Consider the following 21,543-nt stretch of genomic DNA (forward strand, 5'->3'; position numbering starts at 1 on the left):
TATATGTTGGGAGCTCCTGGGGTGGCTCATTTGGTTAAGTGTCCAACTCATGATTTTGGCTCAGGTTATGATCTCACAGTTCATGGGTTTGTGCCCAGTGTCTGGCTCTGTGCTGATAGTGTGGAGCCTGCTTGGGATTCTCTCTCTCCCCCTTCTCTCTCTGCCTCTCTCCAGCTTTTGCACGTGCTCTCCCCTTCTTTCTCTCAAAATAAATAAACTTAAAAAAAGTCTATTTTGGGTATTTGTAAGTTAGCTCTGTTTTCTGATATTTGAGGAATTGGATTATGGGCCCTTACCCCAAATTTATATGTTGAAGCCCCAACCCTCACCCCGCTTGTGACTGTATTGGAGATAGGGCCTTCAAGGAGGTGATTAGGATTAAATGAGATCATAGGGTGTAGCTCTGATAGAACTGGGTTCCTTTTATTTTTATTTTTATTAAAAAAAAATTTTTTTTTTTTAACGTTTATTTATTTTTGAGACAGAGAGAGACAGAGCATGAACGGGGGAGGGTCAGAGAGAGGGAGACACAGAATCTGAAGCAGGCTCCAGGCTCTGAGCTGTCAGCACAGAGCCTGACACGGGGCTCAAACTCACAAACCGTGAGATCATGACCTGAGCCGAAGTCGACCGCTTAACCGACTGAGCCACCCAGGCGCCCCTGAACTGGGTTCCTTTTAAAAGAGGAAGAGAGGGGCGCCTGGGTGGCTCAGTCGGTTAAGCGGCCAACTTCGGCTCAGGTCATGATCTCGCGGTCCGTGAGTTCGAGCCCCACGTCCGGCTCTGTGCTGACAGCTCAGAGCCTGGAGCCTGTTTCAGATTCTGTGTCTCCTTCTCTCTGACCCCCCCCGTTCATGCTCTGTCTCAAAAATAAACGTTAAAAAAAAAAAAAAAAAATTAAAAGAGGAAGAGACACCAGAGATCAGTCTCTTTCCACCATGTGAGGACATAATGAAAAATTGGTCCTCTGTAAGCCAGGAAGAATGCTCTCACCAGAAACAGAAGGCTGATCTTGGATTTTCTAGCCTCTAGAGCTGTAAGAAAATAAATTTCTGTTGTTGAAGCCATTCAACATTTTGTTATGGCAGCCTGAGCAGACTGATACATATTAAAATATGATTGCCTTGTGGGAAGGGCAAGCTAGACTGATTTCTCAGATAACATTTAATGAGTAACACAATCAGCCATAAATTAGTGGACTAGTTTAGAAAATGGCTTTGGTAATTTGGGAGTTACCCTAATAGATTTTTTGTCTATATGACTAGGAGTATTAAAGTTGTTACTTTCAAGTTTAACCAAAACCTGTTTTGGGAACTTACTCTGCCCCTCTCCCATATAAAAATTTAATCTTTAAGGATGCATTTGGCTGTAGGTAATGAACAACTCAGGCTTAAACAATGTGGAACATTTATTATTTTATATCACAAGAAATTCCAAGGTAGGATTGTCCCAGGGTTGGTTAATTCTTTAACTTAGTAGTATCAAGGATTCACGTTCTTTCTGTTCTCCTATTTGGTGGGGTGGTAGTGAGGTATTATTAGCATTAGTTTTAGTTTCCTGCTATTTGCAAGCTGGTTGCAGTAAAAATGTTACATGGCTATTATAGAACATTTGGAAATTCCACAAAAGAATAAAGATGAAAGCACAAATCGTTTATAATCCAACTGTTAACATGATGATGTATCCCCTCTCAATATCTGGTGGGTTAGTTTATATATTTAATTATACCAAACAAAATTAGGTCACACTATATACACAGATACATATTCTGTTTTTTTTTCCATTAAGATTATATAAGAAAAATTCTCTAAGTAAAAATAATAATTTCTTTCTGATTATTGAAGTAATGATCATTGAAAAAATTGGATACAGAAAAAAATACAAAGAATATTAAAAATCACCCATATCTCCTTACTGAAGGATAACTACTAACATATTGATATATTAATATATTGGTATATTGTTGAGTGTGTATAAATATACACATTTCTTTAAAAAAAAAACAACAGGTACATAATTATTTGTTACTAGCTTTTTACCAAATATACACCTTTTCTTGTGGTTCATACCCCAGCATCTTTGCTTCTTCACTCTTAACCTGTACCTGTGGTCTCATGAGGAGTTTCAGTTGATTGAAGAAGAAAAATCTTTTTTTTTTTTTTTTTTGCAAAATAATAAATTCATTACATATGACTGGCAGATAGCTGTTGCTGATATATTATTCTCCCAATGTTCATGAAACATTTCAAAGTAAAATATAATTAAAAAAATTTTTTTTTAACGTTTATTTATTATTGAGAGACAGAGAGAGACAGAGCATGAGCATGGAGGGACAGAGAGAGGGGGGAACAGGCTCCAGGCTCTGAACTATCAGCATGGAGCCCGACGTGGGGCTCGAACTCACAAACCGTGAGATCATGACCTGAGCCAAAGTTGGATGCTTAACTGACTGAGTCACCCAGGCGCCCCTCAAAGTAAAAAATAATTTTATACACCACACAATCACAGGGGTCCTTGAGGATCTCCAAACATTTTTTGAACTAGTTGACTTTCAATTGGGAGATCTGGTCCCAGCCCTGAAGCTTCAGGAGGTTAAGTGTGCCACCCAAGGTGGCTGGAATTTTCCTAGCTATAAGGACAAGATTCTACTTCAGAGATGAAGGGAGGGGAGTTCCCAAAAGGGACCAATAAAACCCCTGAAGAAGAAACAAGAGGAGACAAGGGTAGAGGGGGACTGTGGTTGAATCAGAGGACCTCTGGGGTGAAGGTGAAGAGCCCTCTCCAGGACCAGCATTCCTGGGTGCTCACCTGTGTCATCCCCCCTGCCCCAACAGGGGAAGGACTGCCCTACAACAGCAGTAGGTAGATCTGAAGGACTGCCCTACCAACAGCAGTAGGTAGATCTGATGGTCGATCTAGTAGTTTGCAGAACCTGAAGAGGGGGCCCAGCAGGACCCTCAAATGGATTCTGGAGTATCCAGGATGTCAGGATGTACATGCCCTTGGTTAATGAGAAGTCCTTGCCAATAGTCCCAGGTCCTGGAAGGCATCAGTCAGGTTGTTGCAAGGATAGCCCTTGACTAAGACCAGTGGGCCTGCACAACCACACTGGAGTTGGTCACGTGAGCTCCATAGTGACCAGCCCAGAACTGCGTGTCCTGGCCCCAGTGTTTGAAGGACACAAAGTGGATGCCCATCTTGATGTTAGAGAACATGTGGGTGACCTGAAAGCAGACATTGTTGTTCCACTGCTGGATGGGAACAGTCATAGCAGAGAATTTATGTAGGACAGTCTGGTTGGCATTTAGAAGTTGGACACGGAGTCGGTACATACAGCCACTGTCGTGTCAGGCTCCCCACCTGAAGGAAGACACGAAGCAGGTCTGTGAGGGAGTCCCAGGCACCGTTGACCTGTTTACCTCCACCACCCAGCTGTTCCCACTGTGCTGCACCATCCATTTCCAGAGGCCTTCTGTTCTGAAGAAGAAAAATCTTGAGCTGAATTTACAGATGGTTTTACATCATATGCTGGTACCACCTGAAGATGGATATTTATGACACTGTAGCCACACTCAGGGGTGACCCAGAAGGGGAGTGGTGAAGGGAAATTCTCCTGATGAATGGAACTTTGAGCAATGCAATGGAACTTTTTGCTTGGAAAGAGATGGTTAGAGATGTAGATCCACTCTGACTCATGGCAGTAGCAGTTGTTGGGCTTATTCATTATGGACCTGGAAAGAACATAATTGGAAGTATGCGGAATAGGTATATTAGATGTGCTTCTCAGTGGGTATCAGGTAATATATGTGTTCATTGTGAATGCCCATCAAAGAGTAACCTCAACAGAGAAGGGTCTCTGTAATCAAGTGGACCAGGTGTAACCTCTGGATTCTAGTCTCTTTCCCCAGCCACCTTTATCCTTGCTCAGTGGGCTCATGAAAATGATGTCAGGGTGGCAGGCTGGAGGTTGTGTATATGCTTAGCAATATGGACTTCCATTCACCAAGACCAACCTGGCTGCCACTGCTGCTGAATGACTAGCTTGCCAGTTGGAGAGAGCTGACACTGAATCCCTGAGATAGCACCATTCCTCTGGTATTTCTTATCACTTACTTTTGACCAGTCAACTCATTTTATAGCAGGTGAAATGTGGCATTGGGCTCATGCTCATGGATTTATGATCTTACCATGTTCTCCACTACCTTGAAACAGCTGAATTGATACAACAGTGCAGTGTTCTTTGAAAACTCACTTCACCAGCTGGTGGCAGTTCTTTGCAGTTCTGGGGTAATGTTCTCTAAGATGTGGTTCCAGTCTCTGAATCAGCCACCAGTGTGTGGTGGTATTTCTTTGGTAGCCAGAGTTCATAGTTAGAGAATCAAGAGGTTGACAAAAAGTGAATGAAGTCCTCTCACTATTACCCCTAGCAAAATTTTTGCTTCCTTTCTCAGAACTCTGGGATATACTAGTTTAGAGTTCTTATTCCCAAAGAGAGGAATGCTTTTATTGGGAAAAGCGGTATTGGTCCTGTTGAACTAGAAGTTGAACACCTGGCCACTTCAGCTTTTTCATGCCAGTGAATTGATAGGCAAAGCAAAAGATTACTGGATTGGTTAGGGTGATTGAGCCTGACTCCCAAGTGGAAATTGAGTTGCTGCTACACAGTGAGGGTGAAGAGGACTATGTGAGGAATGCAGTAGATCATCTGGAGTGCCTTAGTACTTCCATGACCTATGATAAAAGTTAACAGAATATGGGGGCGCCTGGGTGGCGCAGTCGGTTAAGCGTCCGACTTCAGCCAGGTCACGATCTCACGGTCCGTGAGTTCGAGCCCCGCGTCAGGCTCTGGGCTGACGGCTCGGAGCCTGGAGCCTGTTTCCGATTCTGTGTCTCCCTCGCTCTCTGCCCCTCCCCCGTTCATGCTCTGTCTCTCTCTGTCCCAAAAATAAATTAAAAAAACGTTCAAAAAAAAAAATTAAAAAAAAAAAAAAAGTTAACAGAATATGAAAGCAATTGAATACAGGCAGGGCTGTTAATGGCAATGGTTTGAGTCACCAGCCAAGGAGCAACACCAGATGAGATGATTGCTGAGGATAAATGGAATATGTAGTAGACAGTAGAAGAAAATTATAAATGCCAGCTATGACCTCATGATCAGTTATAGAATGAAAACTCTAGTATTTATGAATATTTGTTCTATCTATACCTTAATATTTGTGTATATATAGTCAATTCTTTTTCTCCTCTCTCCCCAGTTCTCCTGTATTTAACTTAAGGTGTGTTAGCCTAAGTTAATACTAGGTTATACTTACTTAATGCGAAGTTAAATACTAAGTTAATACTAGGTTCTTAGTTAATGCTAAGTTAAATACTAGGTTAAGTGGTTAACCTAGTATTTGAGTATTTAAGTTATAAGATATCAAAGGGGAAATACGACGAAGCCAGTTACAAAAGGAATCAACATTACTCAAAGAGAAAGTAGACTTTGTATTCTCTTTTAGGAAGATAGCATCTTTTTGGTTGTATGCGGATGGTTGTATTATGTTAGACAAGCATGTTTTTGCTATTGTCTTTTAAATACAGTGAAAGAGGTTGGTACACATACCATATTGATAGAGGGTACTGTGGTGGTTTGTGCTATGTCAGTTTACTTAAGCTGGTTCTATAGTATGATTCCTTCCCTGTATGGTTGTGGGTTAGAATTGGCCAGAAGAGAATTTATGTAAACAGCATTCATTAACTTCTAAAGGTTTCTCTGGTTAGATGTATTTAAGAGGCACAGAGGTGTTGGTGGGTTCCAGCTTGACCTTGGTCTCCTTTGTTCCGCATCTAGCTCTTTTTCCTGGTTACTGACAGTTTGGTCAACAGTGGCTTCAGGCCCCTCACCCGATACGAGACCTACAGAAGCATAGCTTCCCAGATCTCCCCAGGAGCATTTCTTTTGCAGTCCCGTTTCTGCAGCTGGGTGTGGTTGGCTTCTCAAATTGATGACTCTGTGATCCTCCCACTTGCCTTGTGGACTATCTCAGCCTCCCCAACTATCCCTATAAATTGTATAACATAAAATTCTATAATTAATTTCTTTTTTAAAGTTTATTTATTTATTTTGAGAGAGAGAGAGAGAGAGAGAGAGAGAGCACGTGCGTGAGAGCGCACAAGCAGGGGAGGGGAAAAGAGAGAATCCCAAGCCAGCTCCATCCTGAACAGCATGAACTTGTGAGATCTTGACCCAAGCTGAAATCAAGAGTTGTATGTGTACCCAACTGAGCCACCCAAGGCACCCCTGTAATTAATTTCTTATTCTCTAAGTCTTAGTGGCCCTGCTTCCCAGTTTGAATCCTGTCTTAATACACACTACTTGTTGGTAAGCATCTATCACATTTATTGACTACATGGCATTCTAGTATATGAATTTTTTTTTTTTATCACTTGTCATTGGGCATTTAGATTATTTCTATTTTTTCTTTTTTTCACTGTTATAAACAAAGGTGGTGTGGACATCCTTGAACATATGGTTTTTTGTTTTGGCACTTGACCTTGTTTTAAATTTCTTTTATGTTTATTTTTGAGAGACAGAGCACGAGTGGGGGAAGGGCAGAGAGAGGGAGACAGGGGATCCAAAGTGGGCAGCAGAGACCTCAGTGTGGGGCCTGAACCCATGAACTGTGAGATCATGACCTGAGCTGAAGTCAAACAGTTAACTAAGCCACACAGGAGTCTCACTGGCACTTGACCTTTTATTTCTTTTGGGTAAATTTCTGGAAGTGAAGAATATATGCATTTTATTTATATTTTTATTTTATTTTTAAATTAGGCTTCATGCCCAGTGAGGACCCCTACGTAAGGCTTGAACTCACAACCCCGAGATTAAGACCTGAGTTGAGATCAAGAGTCTTGAGCCACCTAGGTGCCCCAAGAATATATGCATTTTAGAGAAATGTTATACTTGTCTAATTGCATCCTCTAGCAGTATGTGAAAGTACTTGCCCAGCCTACACTCTTGATCATGATGGCTCTTTGAGTTTCTTTTTTTTTTAAGTTTTTATTTAAATTTAAATTTTATTTAAATTCCAGTTAGCAGTTGGATGGGATTTTGCTTGGGATTCTCTCTCTCCTCTCTCTCTGCCCCTCCCCCATGCACCCTTGCTGTCTCTCTCTCAAAATTAATAAACATTGAAAACAATTCCAGAGGTGCCTGAGTGGCTCAGTCAGTTAAGCATTCGACTTTGGCTCAGGTCGTGATCTCACGGTTTGTGAGTTAAAGCCTCGTGTTGGGCTCTTTGCTGACAGCTCGGGGCCTGGGGCCTGCTTCTGATTCTGTGTCTCTCTCTCTCTTCTCCTCCCCCACCTCCGCACTCTGTCTTTCTCTCAAAAATAAACATTAAAAAAAAATCTGGTTGGTTAACGTACAATGTAATCTTAGTTTCAGGTGTACAATATAGTGATTCAGCACTTCCATACAACACCCGGTGCTCATCACAAATTCACTCCTTAATCTCCATCACCTATTTAACCCATCCCCCCCACTCACCTCCCCTCTGATTTCAGTTCTTTTAAGAAGAAAGAAGATCATGTGAGAAGATAATTAGTTAACATGGAAGGAGTTAGTGGAAGGAGGCTAGTGTCTCAGACTAAGTATGAAATATATTCTGTCAATAATACTTAAACTAATTATGTGTAACTAATTCTGTGTTTAAATGTAGTTGCTCTTTTAGGGGGGGCGCCTGGGTGGCTCAGTCGGCTAAGTGTCCCAACTTCAGCTCAGGTCATGATCTCACGGCTTGTGAGTTAAGCCCCATGTTGGGTTCTGTGCTGACAGCACAGAGCCTGGAGCCTACTTCGGATTCTGTGTGTGTCTCTCTCTCTGTCCTTCCCTCGTTTGTGCTCTCTCTCTTGGTCTCTCAAAACTAAATAAATGTTAAAAAAAGTTTTTTTTTAAATGTAGTTGCTTTTTTGCAAGCTGGGTTTTTACAGGTTTTGCATTGTCTGTTTTTTACAATACAAGTTTTGTAGTATATATAGGAATTAGTCTGGGATAAATGTCACTGACTTAGGCTGTCATTACGGCAAAACTTAAAATTTCAGAGTCTGAATATTTAGTTATTGGAAATGCCCTGGGGATATAAATTAACTTGTGAAGGTTTAAAAACAATCTTTTTTTTTTTTTCCTCTAAGTTTGTTTATTTTGAGAGAAGGAGAGGGAGATAGTGCACCAGTGCATGTGGGAGAGAGGCAGAGAGAGAGGGAGGATAGAGAATCTTAAGCAGGTTCTACGCTCAGTGGGGAGCCCCATGTCGGGCTCGATCTCACAAACTGTGAGATCATGACCTGAGCCAAAATCAGAAGTCAAACTCTCAAATGATTAAGCCACCCAAGCGCCCCTAAAAATATATTCTATATTATTAGGGTTGAATTTTGAATTTTATATAGAGTATACTAGCTGTTGATTGTATTACCTCTTCTATTAAAGATGAGTGTGCCACAACTTTCATTCCTTGACCATCAGAACTGTGTGATAGGCACAGAGACTTCCTCTAGATTTTGCTGGAAGCTCATAGGTCTCTTAGCAGTTGCTTCAGTGGGAGGTGGTAGGAGGATCTGTGCTAAGGCTTACAATAGCTAGATTTCAACCCGAATTGTTAGGCAAACAATTTGTTCTTTTTGCTGGATATTTGCCATAACCTGGTAGAGTTTGTTTTATTTAGTTTTCACTTTTGTTAGAATGGGAACTGTGTTGGAGAAAATTATATCCTTTCAACGCTAGCTGGGTATTGAATATATGCATACCTTAATCCCCATGACTCCATGCTTACGAGGTTTGTTTGTCAGTGGTGAACCAACATTTAGTCCATGTGCTCTTTTTCCCCCTCATCCTTTCCACAAAATGATTATAAAATTTACTGGAAAGTTTCTTAGGTCTCAAACCAATCAAACCTTAGGTTGGCCTTCAGCAAAATAGATGTTTTGTTTTGTGTACTTTGTGATATATAAAACTCACGTCTTAAGTTTTTCCTATTAGTATTACCATACTTGTGTTTTGTTTTTTTTTTTTTTGGAGGGCCCTTAGACCAAGAAGTGTTCCTTATATACTGTATTTGATCAATTCTAAGAAACTTCCTCCTCACCCCCACATTTTAACTTTTTCTGAAATTGGGATGCATTTTACAGTTAAAAAGCTGGTAGAGCACTAGTCATTGTCTGTACTTGTGTGAACTTGGTTGTTTTTGCTGGTGGTTTAACCAGTTTATTGAAACCTGTTAAATCATTAAGGACCATTTGAGGAAAGAGTAGAGTCCTGGGTTTTGCCTTAAGAAAGTTTTGGCAGGGGGGCAACAGCTTCTGGTAGGATTAAGATAGCACTAGTATCAAAATTTGCAGAATTAGTGTCAGCAGCTTGGAAGAAAATTCTGGAAATAATGGTAGAGCCTTATCTTAAAATATATTGTGTTACCCGCAGTGGGAAGTTCACAGCATCACCTATATAGTATTCTTGCCACTTTGCTTAATCAGAATATAGTTATAAGGAAATAATCAGACAAATCCAGTTTGTCGGACTTTCTTAAGACACCTGGTCTGGATTTTTTTGTTTTCAAGTTTGTTTGTTTGTTTATTTAGAGAGTGGGAGAGAGGGAATCCTGAGCAGGCTCTGCATTGTCAGCATGGAGCCGCATGCAGGGCTCAAACCTATGAACTGTGAGATCACGACTTGAGCCAAAGTCAAGAGTTGGATGCTTAACCTATTGAGCCACCCAGGCACTCCTGGATTTTTAAAATATCTATGTCTTTAACATGAAAAATGATCAGGGTCGAAGGGTTAAGGTTGTTTGAGTTTTAAGGAAACTAAATAGACATGACAATAGTTGTAAAATCTGGTTAGATCTTGGATCATACAAAAGATAAGAGGTTTTTTTTGTTCTTGGGATTTGGATAACTTTGAACATGAATTTTCTAGCAGATTTTATTACTTTCTTTATGATTAAGAGAGACCATCTAAATAAATCTGAAAAAGCATTTTCTATAAATATAATTCTTCTAAAGAAAGCACTCTGACACAATTTAATTGGCATTTTTTTTCTCAGTCATTAGGTAAAAATGGTGCATCTAACACTATCTGGTTTGTTGGAATCATTGAAATAGAGTATTTTTTTATGTAGATTTAGGTTATTTTTTAATGGATTGTCATGAAATTGCTTCCATTAACTAATTGGGAAAAACCTTATTTAAACCATTTAAAATATTCTGTGGGGAAAAATACAGACTTTGGAAAAGTTTCTGGGAGGTTTGGATTAGAAGAGAGTTGGGGCACCTGGGCGGCTCAGTCCGTTGAGCGACCGACTTTGGCTCAGGTCATGATCTCACAGTTTGTGAGTTCAAGCCCCACGTCGGGCTCTTCGCTGACGGCTCAGAGCCTGGAGTCTGCTTCAGATTCTATGTCTCATTCTCTCTCTGCCCCTCCCCTACCTGTGCTGTGTCTCTCTCTGTCTCTTAAAAATAAATAAATGAAAAAAAATTAAAAAAAAAGAGAGTTAAAATTTTTAAAAGAGAAAAAGAAAAGTTATTAAAAGAAATGACGTGATTACATTTCTAGAAAGGGGGGAGAAAAGGTATAGACACAAAAGCAAGATGGCAGAAAACTTTTGATGCACATGAGACCTCCCCCTGTTTGTTACCTAATAAGTAGGTCATTAAGCCACTTGCAGTTAGGGCAGAGAGAAATTATTGCTTTTCAGAGAAAGCAAATTATTTTCAAGTCCTCTTGGCAGACTTTCAGGAAGGTTTCAAAGTGAGAAAGGGAATGTTTTAATTCAAGTCATATTATTATTTTGAAATGTTATTTATAGCATTCTATAGCATATGTGCTTAGGTATATAGGCTCTGTTTTCCATATAAGATTTATTTTATTTAACATTTATTATTTTTAATTTTTTTAATGTTTATTCATTTTTGAGAGAGACAATGTAAGCGGGGGAGGGGCAGTGATAGAGGGAGACACAGAATCTGAAGCAGGCTCCAGACTCTGAGCTGTCAGCACAGAGCCTGACATGGAGCTTAAACTCACAAACTGTGAGATCATGACCTGAGCTGAAGTGGGACGCTTAACTGACTGAGCCACCTAGGCACCCCCGTATAGTACATCTTTTAACGAAGTAGGGCCCTACCTCAGAATGGCACTTTTTTTTTTTTTTTTAATGTTTATTTATTTTGAGAGCATGAGCCAGGGGAGGGGCAGAGAGAGGGAGAGAGAGAATGAATCCCAAGCAGGCTCACCTCCCAGGACAGAGCCTGACATGGGGCTCGAACTCACAAACTGTGAGATAATGACCAGAGCCAAAATCAAGGGTCTGATGCTTACCTGACTGAGGCACCCAGGTGCCCCTAGAATGGTACTTAAAAAAAATTTTTTTTACATGTTTATTTAATTTGAGACAGAGAGAGAGGGAGAACAAACCAGCAGGAAAGGGGCAGAGAGAGAAGGTGAGAGAGAGAATCCCAAGCAGGTTCTGCACCATCATTGTAGAGCCCAATACAGGGCTCAAACCCACGAACCAGGAGATCATGACCTGAACCAAAGTTAAGAGATGCTTAACCAACTGAGTTGCCCAGGTGCCCCTAGAATGGCACTTTGAACGTTAGCTTACTGGTTTGTATTTGGAACTTAATTGTACAGCTAATATGTTACTATGAAGAGTTGGAAGAAAATGATTAGTTTTATTAAAATTGTAAAATAAATATGTAATTAATAAATGAGTGGTGCCTAGTGTGTGAAGTAAACAGATTTAAGGGCAGAGCTAGAACAAAATGACAGTATTGGTGTTTTGGTGCTTATTTCATATGATTAAAAATGTCTATTTAATAGATACTTAATTTTTAAGATACTTTCTTTAAATTTTGTTTTTTTAACGTTTATTTTTGAGAGAGAGGGAGGGGCAGAGAGAGGGGGAGACACAGAATTCGAAGCAGGCTCCAGGCTCTGAGCTGTTAGCACATAGCTTGACGTGGGGCTTGAACCCATGAACTGTGAGATCATGACCGAGCCTAAGTCAGACACCTGACTGAGCCACCCAGGCTCCCCAATTTTTAAGATTCTTTCTAAGAAAAGAGTTCTGAGTTCATTTAAAAAATAAGTAAACATTAATTTTTCATGTATTTCAGATATAAATTTTTGCGGGCATTATAAAACCATGTAAAATGTGAATTTATAAAACTAAATATGATACTGAAATTGAAGGGCAGGCATATGGGGTTATCATTGTTCTTTCTACTTGTATGTATATTAACTATTACTCGGGAGCAGTAGGAGGTATTCATAATTAACTGTACATGTTTTCCTCTGAATGCCTACAACTACTAAATGATGCTATCTCTTGTTTGATCATTTAGAAGAAATTGGATTCAAATTTGTTTTTTTCACAGGGCTCAATATGTTGATGCTCTGATTAAAATCAGCTTAATATTAGAGGATTTAAAATGAGGCAAGTAGGCAACAAACAGGCTACTGCCATAACCATGAAGCAGTTGCACATTTTTTTTTTTTTTTTTGAAAAGATGCTCAGGAAGAATAGGCCATGGAGAAATGTCCACAGTACATCATTTAACGAAAAAGCAGGACTGAAGGTTATAATGTCAGATTTTACATTCTTGCATACAAACACATAGTGAGAGACTTGAAAAAAAAATACACTAAAATGTTAACATGGTCTATTTGAATGATGGGACCATGATACAATTTTTCATTCATATTTTTCTCTCTTTTTTAGTATTTTTCTGATAAAAACAGGCAAAAATTCAAAAACTATATAGCATTTTTCATTTAGAGTGCATTTGTTTTAAGCATAGTCATGACAACGTTCTGTGCCTTTTAGGATTCAAGTATTTACTTGAGATAAAGAGAGGGAGAAAGATTTTTGTTGTAGTACTAGATGAAGGTTGAGAAAATGAGGGAGAGGAAATATGGTTAAAGGTAAACTTATGGATATGAGAGAGTTTGCTTATAGATGGTAATTTCCACTTTAGGGAGTGAAAAAAAGAAATTACTTTGCCTATGTGGTCACCTTGCGGGACTTACAGGTATAGATATCACTTGAAAATGTTCTTTGCTCCAACTAGCAGATCCTGACTCACTAAAGCTTGGTTTCCACAGGTAGACAAGGAAGAAGAGAGCTAGTTTTATGTATGGGCTGGTCATAAAATTCAGTTATCTAAGGAATTTCCTGTTTAGTTCTTAGCTACATTGTTTATTTTGAGTTTAGCTCTTTTAAGTAATTAACTTTTTCTTTTAAAGCTGAACATGTTTATTTCCATTTTAAGCAGACTTCATCAGTGGCATAAGACAGGGATGGCAAAATGGGTTTCATATCACATTTCAACTTCTAGAGTGATTAGTTAAGAGTTTTTAGATTTTGCAGAGAAGACAGCTATAAATAATTAACAATGTCTGTTTTAGTTCTTTGGAGAAATTCTGGCTGTTTGTCTTCTAGTTTATAATCCATTTTGTTTTGATACTTGGAATGTACTAAAGCTGTTGGTAGTGATGCAGGTAAAGTATAATAAAAGAACAGCAGAGACCAGCTTATTGGATACTAAACTTACAAGCCTGAAATAAGCAACAACAACAATTCTGGTGCAGATATGCTTTTAAATTCAGTGGTCTATAGAGGAAATTAACTAACTTGACCTGTGTCTTCAATGAAGTCGTGGCAACCCACATGTAGGTATTGAGCACTTTAAAGTGTGGCTAGTTGGAAAAAATGAATTTTTAAATTTCCCTTAATTTTAATTATTTTAAATTTATTTATTTTTAACGTTTATTTATTTTTGAGACAGAGAGAGACAGAGCGTGAACAGGGGAGGAGCAGAGAGAGAGGGAGACACAGAATCTGAAACAGGCTCCAGGCTCTGAGCTGTCAGCACAGAGCCCGATGCGGGGCTCGAACTCATAGACGGTGAGATCATGACCAGAGCCGGAGTCGGACGCTTAACCGACTGAGCCACCCAGGCGCCCCTAATTATTTTAAATTTAAAGATGGAAGCAGTATAAAATAGTTTCCATTAAACACAACTCTGTTGTTTTGATAGGGACTACATTTTACTTTTAACAGTTGCATTGGAACGTGCATGAGAGGTTTCTCTGTGTAGGCCTGGAAGAAACACCCATTTCTGTTACCATTGCATTGCAATATTTAGTTTTATGACTATGCAATTAGGGAAGCTGGGAAATGAAGTATAATTATGTGCTCTGGAGGAAGGGAGGATAGTGCAAAGCTAGTAGTCTCTTTGATGCTTGTGAAAGAAAAGTGTGCAACTTGTATACTAAAAACAAAACAAAAGGCACATGAAACTCTAGAATTCAGTGGATAACTGAAAAGTATCATTCAAGATGAAATCTGCCTAGTTTTAAACATACTAAGAATTGAAAGTACTTCCTTAGATTCATAAAGGGCATATATCTTTATAAAGGTCAGTTGCCCCAAAAGCCAGTGCAATAGAGCAAAAAAAAGAAGATATACAGATTGGGAAGTAAGAAGTAAAATCACCTTTTGTGATTGTCTATGTACAATAGCCTAAGAAATCTACAAAAAAGCAACCGCAGCAAATAAATGAATTTAGCAATGTTGCAGGATTACAATACAAGGTCAATATTAAAAAATCAACTGTATTTCCATAAGCTTGCAATGAATAATTGGCAATTGAAATGATAAAAACAGTATCATTCATGATAGCATCAAAAAGTATGAAATACATGGGGTGCCTCGGTGGCTCAGTTGGTTCGGTGTCTGACTCTTGATTTTGACTCAGGTCATGATCTCACAGTTTGTGGGTTTGAGCCCCATGTTGGGCTCCACAGTGTGTGTGGAGCTTGTTTGGGATTCTCTCTCCCTCTCTCTGTGCCCCTCCCCAGCTTTCTATCTCAAAATAAATAAACATTAAAAAAAAAAAGTATGAAGTACATAAGGATAAATTTAACAAAATGTTTGCAGTTAGTATACAAACACTTTAAATTCTCCCTGTGATGTTTTTTTTTTTTTTTTAGAAGACCTATATAATAGGGGAGGGTTATTGTGTTTACAGCTGGAAGATGCAGTGTTGTTAAGATGGCAGTTTTCTCCAAGTTGATTTCTAGATTCAGTATAATCCCTGTCAAATTTTTAGTGGACTCTTTTGTGGAAATTGATAAAGTGATTCTAAAATTGACATGAAAGTGCAAAAGACTTAGAAATATCCAAAACATGGGGTGCCTGGGTGGCTCAGTTGGTTAAGCATCCGACTTCGGCTCAGGTCATGATCTCCCCGTTTGTGAGTTCGAGCCCCGCGTCGGGCTCTGTGCTGATAGCTTGGAGCCTGGAGCCTGCTTTGGATTCTGTGTCTCCTTCTCTCTCTGCCCCTCTCTTGCTCATGCTCTATCTCTCTCTGTCTCTCAATAATAAATAAATGTTAAAAAAATTTCCTAAAAAAAAGAAGTATCCACAACAGTCTTGAAAAAGGAAAACAGATGTGGGGGACTTTAGTACCTGTCTTCTAGAGTTATTAAAATTCTAGTAATAAATACAGTATAGTACTAGATGAGGATCAACAGGTATTACAGTGGAACCCAAAAGAGAGCCCAGAAGTAGACCCACATATATGTAGTCAGTTGATTTTTGAGTAAGTGCCAAGACAATTCATTGAAGAAAAGGGTGATCTTTTCAACAAATGATGCTGGAGCAATTGGGATATCTATATATAAGAAAATGATTTTGATTATTACCCTAATTTACACCTCATGCAGAAAGTTAATATGAAATAGACCATAGCTCTATCAAATGTAAGGGCAAAAATTATAAAACTTCTTTCCTCCATTTCTGGAGGAAAATATGGGGAAAATCTCAGTGACCTTGGGGTTGGCAGAGATTTTTAAAAATAGGACATAAAAATCATGAAATATAAGAGAAAAAATTGGTAAATTAGGCTTCATCAAAAGAAAAACATTTTTTTTTCTTTGAAAGACTATTAAAATAATGAAAAGGCAGGCTATGTGTCTAGAAGAAATATTTGTAAAATATATCTAATAAAAGACTTGTATTCAGTATATATATTTTGCCACGCACACGCATATATCTATATACATATGCAACTCAGTAATAATAAAAAACCAGTTAAAAGTGGCAAAGATTTGAACACTTTATCAAAGAAATGGATAGTATACAAGTATTTGATAAGATGCTCATCATCATCACTTAATAGGGAAGTTGAAATTAAAACCCCTAGTAAAATTAAAAAAGACTGACCATACCAAGTGTTGTCAAGGATGTGGAGAAACTAGAACTCACATATATTGCTGGTGGGAATACGAAATAGTACTGCTACTTTGGAAAATAGCTTAGCAGTTTCTCATAATGTTAAACAGAAACTTCATTTACTGTGGACTTAGCAGTTCTACTCTTAGGTATTGCCTAGGTATTACCCAGGAGGAATGAAAACATGTCCACAACAAAGACTTGGACTCAAATATTTATAGCAGTTTTAGTCATAGTACCCCCAAACTAGAAACAAACCATCATCAGCTGATGTATAAACACATCAGCTGATGAGTAAACACATCATGGTAAATCTGTACAATGGAATACTGCTTAGCAGTACCAAGGATGCATTTCAAGAAGCCACACACAAAAGACTATATATACTTTTGATTCCATTTATATGAAACTCTAGAACAGGCAAACACTCTAGAACAGGCAAAAACTGTGTACACATTTGTCAAAACACACTGAAGTGTATACTTAAAAATTTTGAATTGTATGCATTTCATATTTTAATAAAGCTGACGCGTTCCTCCCCTCCTAGGATGGTCCCTAACATCCTCCCAAACTGGGCAATGACCTTTTTAAAAAAAATTTTTAGGGGCACCTGGCAGGCTCAATTTGTCCTTGAGGAACATGAGACTCTTGATCTGGGGTTGTGATTTCGAGCTTCATGTTAGACATAGAGATTACTTAAAAAAATTTAAAAATAAAAATTTTAATATTGTTAAAAACTCATAAGCATTTCATGTGTTTCATTCCATCGAAGTTATTATCTTCATTGATGTTTACATTGTATCATCTGTGGCCTGTGGCAGCTTATTCCACCTGATTCTTTTTTTTTTTTTCCCTCAATGTTTTTATTTATTTTTGAGACAGAGAGAGACAGAGCATGAGTAGGGGAGGGGCACAGAGAGAGGGAGACACAGAATCTGAAGTGGGCTCCAGGCTCTGAGCTGTCAGCACAGAGCCTGATGCAGGGCTTGAACTTACGGACTGTGAGATCATGACCTGAGCTGAAGTCGGATGCTTAACTGACTGAGCCACCGAGGCACCCCTATTCCACCTGATTTTTGAGTCCTTTTGGCATGACCCTAGAGCCTTGGTGGCTTTCACATGCCTTGCAATACACATAGTGCATCTTGTACATTTCATGTCCTAGACTTGTTGTTGGCTAAGAGTCTAGATTCCTTGCAGTGGGAAGTGGTATTAGAGATCATAATCTGAGTAATAAGTAGTGTTCCATGGCTGTTAGACAGTTAATTTTTAGGCCTTTTCTTATCTCCCCCCCACCTTTATTTAGGTATAATTGACATATAAAATTGTAATATATTTAAAGTGTATGTCATGATAGTTTGATGTACATATGCATTGAGGAGGATTCTTCATATCTAATGAACATATCTGTCACCTAACATATTTGTCTTTGTGTGTGTGTGTGTATGTGTGTGTGTGTGTGTGAGAACATTTAAGTTCTACTTTCTTAGCAAATTTCAGTCATATAATACGGTGTTACCAACTATAGTCACCATGTTTTACAATTAGGCCATTTCTTTGGACAGAGGTGGGATATTGATATGTGATATGATAAAATACAAATTCAGTTTGGACTGATGGTTTCAATTTAAATCCAGAACTTTGTTTTTTTTTTTTTTTTAATTTTTTTTCTTAAACCTTGTTCTTCTTACATCAAGAGTCTTGTGAACCATGCCAAAATCTCACTTCTCAATGACATAAACATGTAATGACTTGCTTCATCTCACACTACACAAATAACAGTCTCAGGTTAATAATTCCCACACTATCATCAGCAATAAAATGATTGAAAACAGTTTCAGGGTTTCTTTTCTCTTTCAGTTATTTTTGTCTTAAGGATAAATCTCATTTTAAGAATGATTGGGGCACTTGGGTGGCTCAGTCAGTTAAGCGGGTGACTCTTGATTTGAGCATAGGTCATGATCTCACAGTTTGTGAGTTAGTCTTTTACTATTACAGATAGTGCCAATATGAATAACTGTATAATATATTTTTGCCAGTGATTCTTTGAGATGGATTCCTAAAATGAGATTACTGGGGTAGAAAAAAGAAAATTGATACGTAATTTTGCTCTGTATCAGAATCTTTCTGCACAACTTTGCAGAGTACCTTGTCAGACCTTTGCATGTTCGACAGATGAGTAGGTGAGAAATGGTATATCACATTGGTTTGCATTTGCATTACTTTTTTATAGTGAATGCAGTTGAATGTCTTTTCAAATGGTTAAAAGTGGTTATATTGCCTTTTTGGTGAACTGTTAGATTTGTTTTTTAAATTGATTCTTGGCCTTTTTATAATATTTAGAGTATATATTAATGATATTTATGTTTTGTTTGTGATCTAAGTTGCTGCCCCCACCTTGCTACAAAGAGTTTATCATCACTTGTCTTTGAACTTAGCTCTGTGAACTTTGTCTCTGAACTTTTCTCACCACCAGACTCTGAGTTATGTACAGGAGTTTGGGAAGAACAGGTGGGTAAAGGATTGTGTTATAAGATTCACAGTGGTTTTTGTGGAGAGAAGAGACATGGTCATAATGGATAACAGGGAGGTTGGAATTCTGATGTTGGTTAATGGATTTAGTTTGTATCATTGTTGGTAGGTGTTTGGATTTTTTGTTAACATTTGTTTTTTTTTTTCAATGTATGAAATTTGTTGTCAAATTGGTTTCCATACATCACCCATCCCAAAATGTTAACATTTGTTAAGTAGAGACCCTGGTTGGTGAGCTAAGGTTCAACAAAGGACTGCAAGGGAAAGTGAAATAGAGTAGTTTATTATTCACAAGTCCTGGGTGTACACAGTATGATGCCTCCAGGAGACACAGGGAGAAGTTCAGTGCAGGGTATATACAGCGAGTGAGCAGCAGGACTTGAGGCACATCCCTTTATTAGGGTCCTCGGCAGAATGCATTGGGGTTTCCAGGCTAAGTCTGGATTGGTTAATTAAAACCCAAAACAGCAGGATTTTGATAAGTTCCTAGGCGGTCTTATCAAAAGGCACAAAAGGGGAAGAAGTAGGAGACAGGAGAGATTGTTTATCTCAAGGTGGGTTTGGGGAATTATATCAGGAACTTAAATTTACTTTTGACCCTGAGGGCTGTTGTCTGGGGCATCCACTTGTGGAGGAGCTAGTGTCAATTCAAGGCCCCTGTAGGCCACTTTAGCCACACAAAATGGATGCTGAGGCAACAAGCATTATTCTAGTTTAGCCAAACTGTCAACAGTGAGTTGGGAGCTTGGGGCTGGCAGAAGGTTCTGAAGATGTAATGTGATAAATTGGTGGTTGAGGGGCTGTAATGTGTACCTCTGATGACAGTCACTTGGTGACTCCTTAAAAAAATTTTTTTTTTAATGTTTATTTTTGAGAGTGTGTGCACGTGAGTGGGGTTGAGGGCAGAGAGAGGGAGACAGAGGATCCCAAGCGGGCTCCATGCTGACAGCAGCGAGCCCAAAGTGCGGCTCAAATTTGGACCCTGCCTTGAGCCGAAGTTGGATGCTTAACCGACTGTGCCACCCAGGTGCCTCAGTGGATTGGCTGCTCAGGAGACAGTGGGTCCCACCTGACAGGGATTTCTGCCATGGCCTTGCCAGTGTTCTGCAATTATCATCAGACTGCTCTGATAAGTTTTTTGATTCAATTGAGCCTTTCTATTAAAAAATATAATTATAACTCTCTTTTTCTATAGCATATATGTTTAATGAATATAAACCTTAAATAAGTATCGATTGTTTTTGTTCTTATTTTCAGGCTGCAGATAAGAGAAAAGCTTTAGAAGAGACCAAAGCCTACACAACCCAATCCCTAGCTAGTGTTGCTTATCAAATAAATGCATTGGCCAACAATGTACTCCAGTTGCTGGATATCCAAGCCTCTCAGCTTCGGAGAATGGAGTCTTCCATCAATCATATCTCACAGGTAAGAACTTATAAAAGGCTTTAAATTCACATTTAATCAGCTGGCAGAATAGAAGCAGCATAGTCAAAGAAGTAGATAGCCTGGAAATACGAATTCCTTACTTATCTTACTAACTGTAGTTATTATCACTTCTGGCTTCAGCTTTGAATTCAGTAAACCCACTTTTTTTTTGTGATAACATATACATAATATAAAATTTACCATTTTGACCATTTTTTAGTGTAGAGTTCAGTGGCATTAAGTGTATTCACATTGTTGTGTGACCATTGCCAGTTAACCTACTGTAAAAGCCTTTTTTTTGAAGTAAAATAAATTGTACATAATTAAAGCATACAATTTTATAAATTTTCGTATACGTATTACCCAAGAGACCATCAACACATTCAAGGTAATGAACACCTCCCACCCCCTTTTTTTCATACTTCTTTGTTATCCCACCTTTCTGTCCCCTGTCCTCAGGCTTTCTGTCACTGTGGATTAGTTTACATTTTCTAGAATTTTATATAAATGGAATTATATGATACATATTGTTTTTTTGTCTGGAGTCGTTCAGCATAATTATTTTGAGATTCATCCATGTTGTATGTAAAAATAGTTCACTTCTTTTTTTTTTGCTGGGTACTGCTTCATTGTTTCACATTTTGTTTTATCCATTCACATGTTGATTAATATCTGGATTGTTTTTGGGTTTGCCTATTACAAGTAAAACTTTTGTGAACATTTGTGTACAAGTCTTTATATGGCCATATATTTTTATTTCTTTTGAGTAAATTAAATATGTCTTGAGTGGAATGGCTAGGTAACATGGTAGTAGATGTTTAACTTTATAACCAAATTTATACCTGAATTGTTTCCAAAATTATTATACCATTTCATCTTTCTACCAACACTGTAGGTGAGTTTCAGTAGTTGCCTCATATCCTCACCAGCACTTGCTATGGTCAGTCTTTTTAGTTTTAGTTATTCTCATAGGTGTTTTAGCCATTCTAATACTGAGGTTTTAGTTTCCATTTCCCTAGTGATTATTAATGATGTTAAACATCTCTTTGTGTGGTTTCTGTAGACTTTAGTATTTTAAGCCTTGTTCATCTTTGGTCACATTTATTCCAAAGTGTATCATATTTTTATGCTATTGTAGGTGGTATTATTTTTATACTCTTAGCTTGATCATTTTTTTGCTCGTATGTACAGAAGTACATTTGACATTTGTATATTTACTTTGTATCCTTGTTAAAGTCACTTAATAGTTACAGTAGCGATTGTATAGATCCGTTATAGTTTCTTTACAGAGGATTATGTTATCTGTAAATAC

The 21,543-nt window shown here is 38.3% G+C and overlaps 1 protein-coding gene across 15 annotated transcripts in view; it reads left to right on the top strand.

Moving 5' to 3' along the window:
• The window catches only part of ABI1 (abl interactor 1), a 132,336-nt gene that overhangs the window by 33,367 nt on the left and 77,426 nt on the right, over positions 1-21,543 (top strand). For all 15 annotated transcript variants that reach the window (XM_058681642.1, XM_058681643.1, XM_058681644.1 and 12 more), the window contains exon 2: positions 20,064-20,231. In XM_058681642.1, the coding sequence (XP_058537625.1) occupies positions 20,064-20,231 (168 nt within the window). The remainder of the gene's footprint in view (positions 1-20,063; positions 20,232-21,543) is intronic.

This window comes from Neofelis nebulosa, chromosome 8 (assembly GCF_028018385.1).
Source record: "Neofelis nebulosa isolate mNeoNeb1 chromosome 8, mNeoNeb1.pri, whole genome shotgun sequence".
In the NCBI taxonomy this organism is placed as follows: Eukaryota; Metazoa; Chordata; class Mammalia; order Carnivora; family Felidae; genus Neofelis; species Neofelis nebulosa.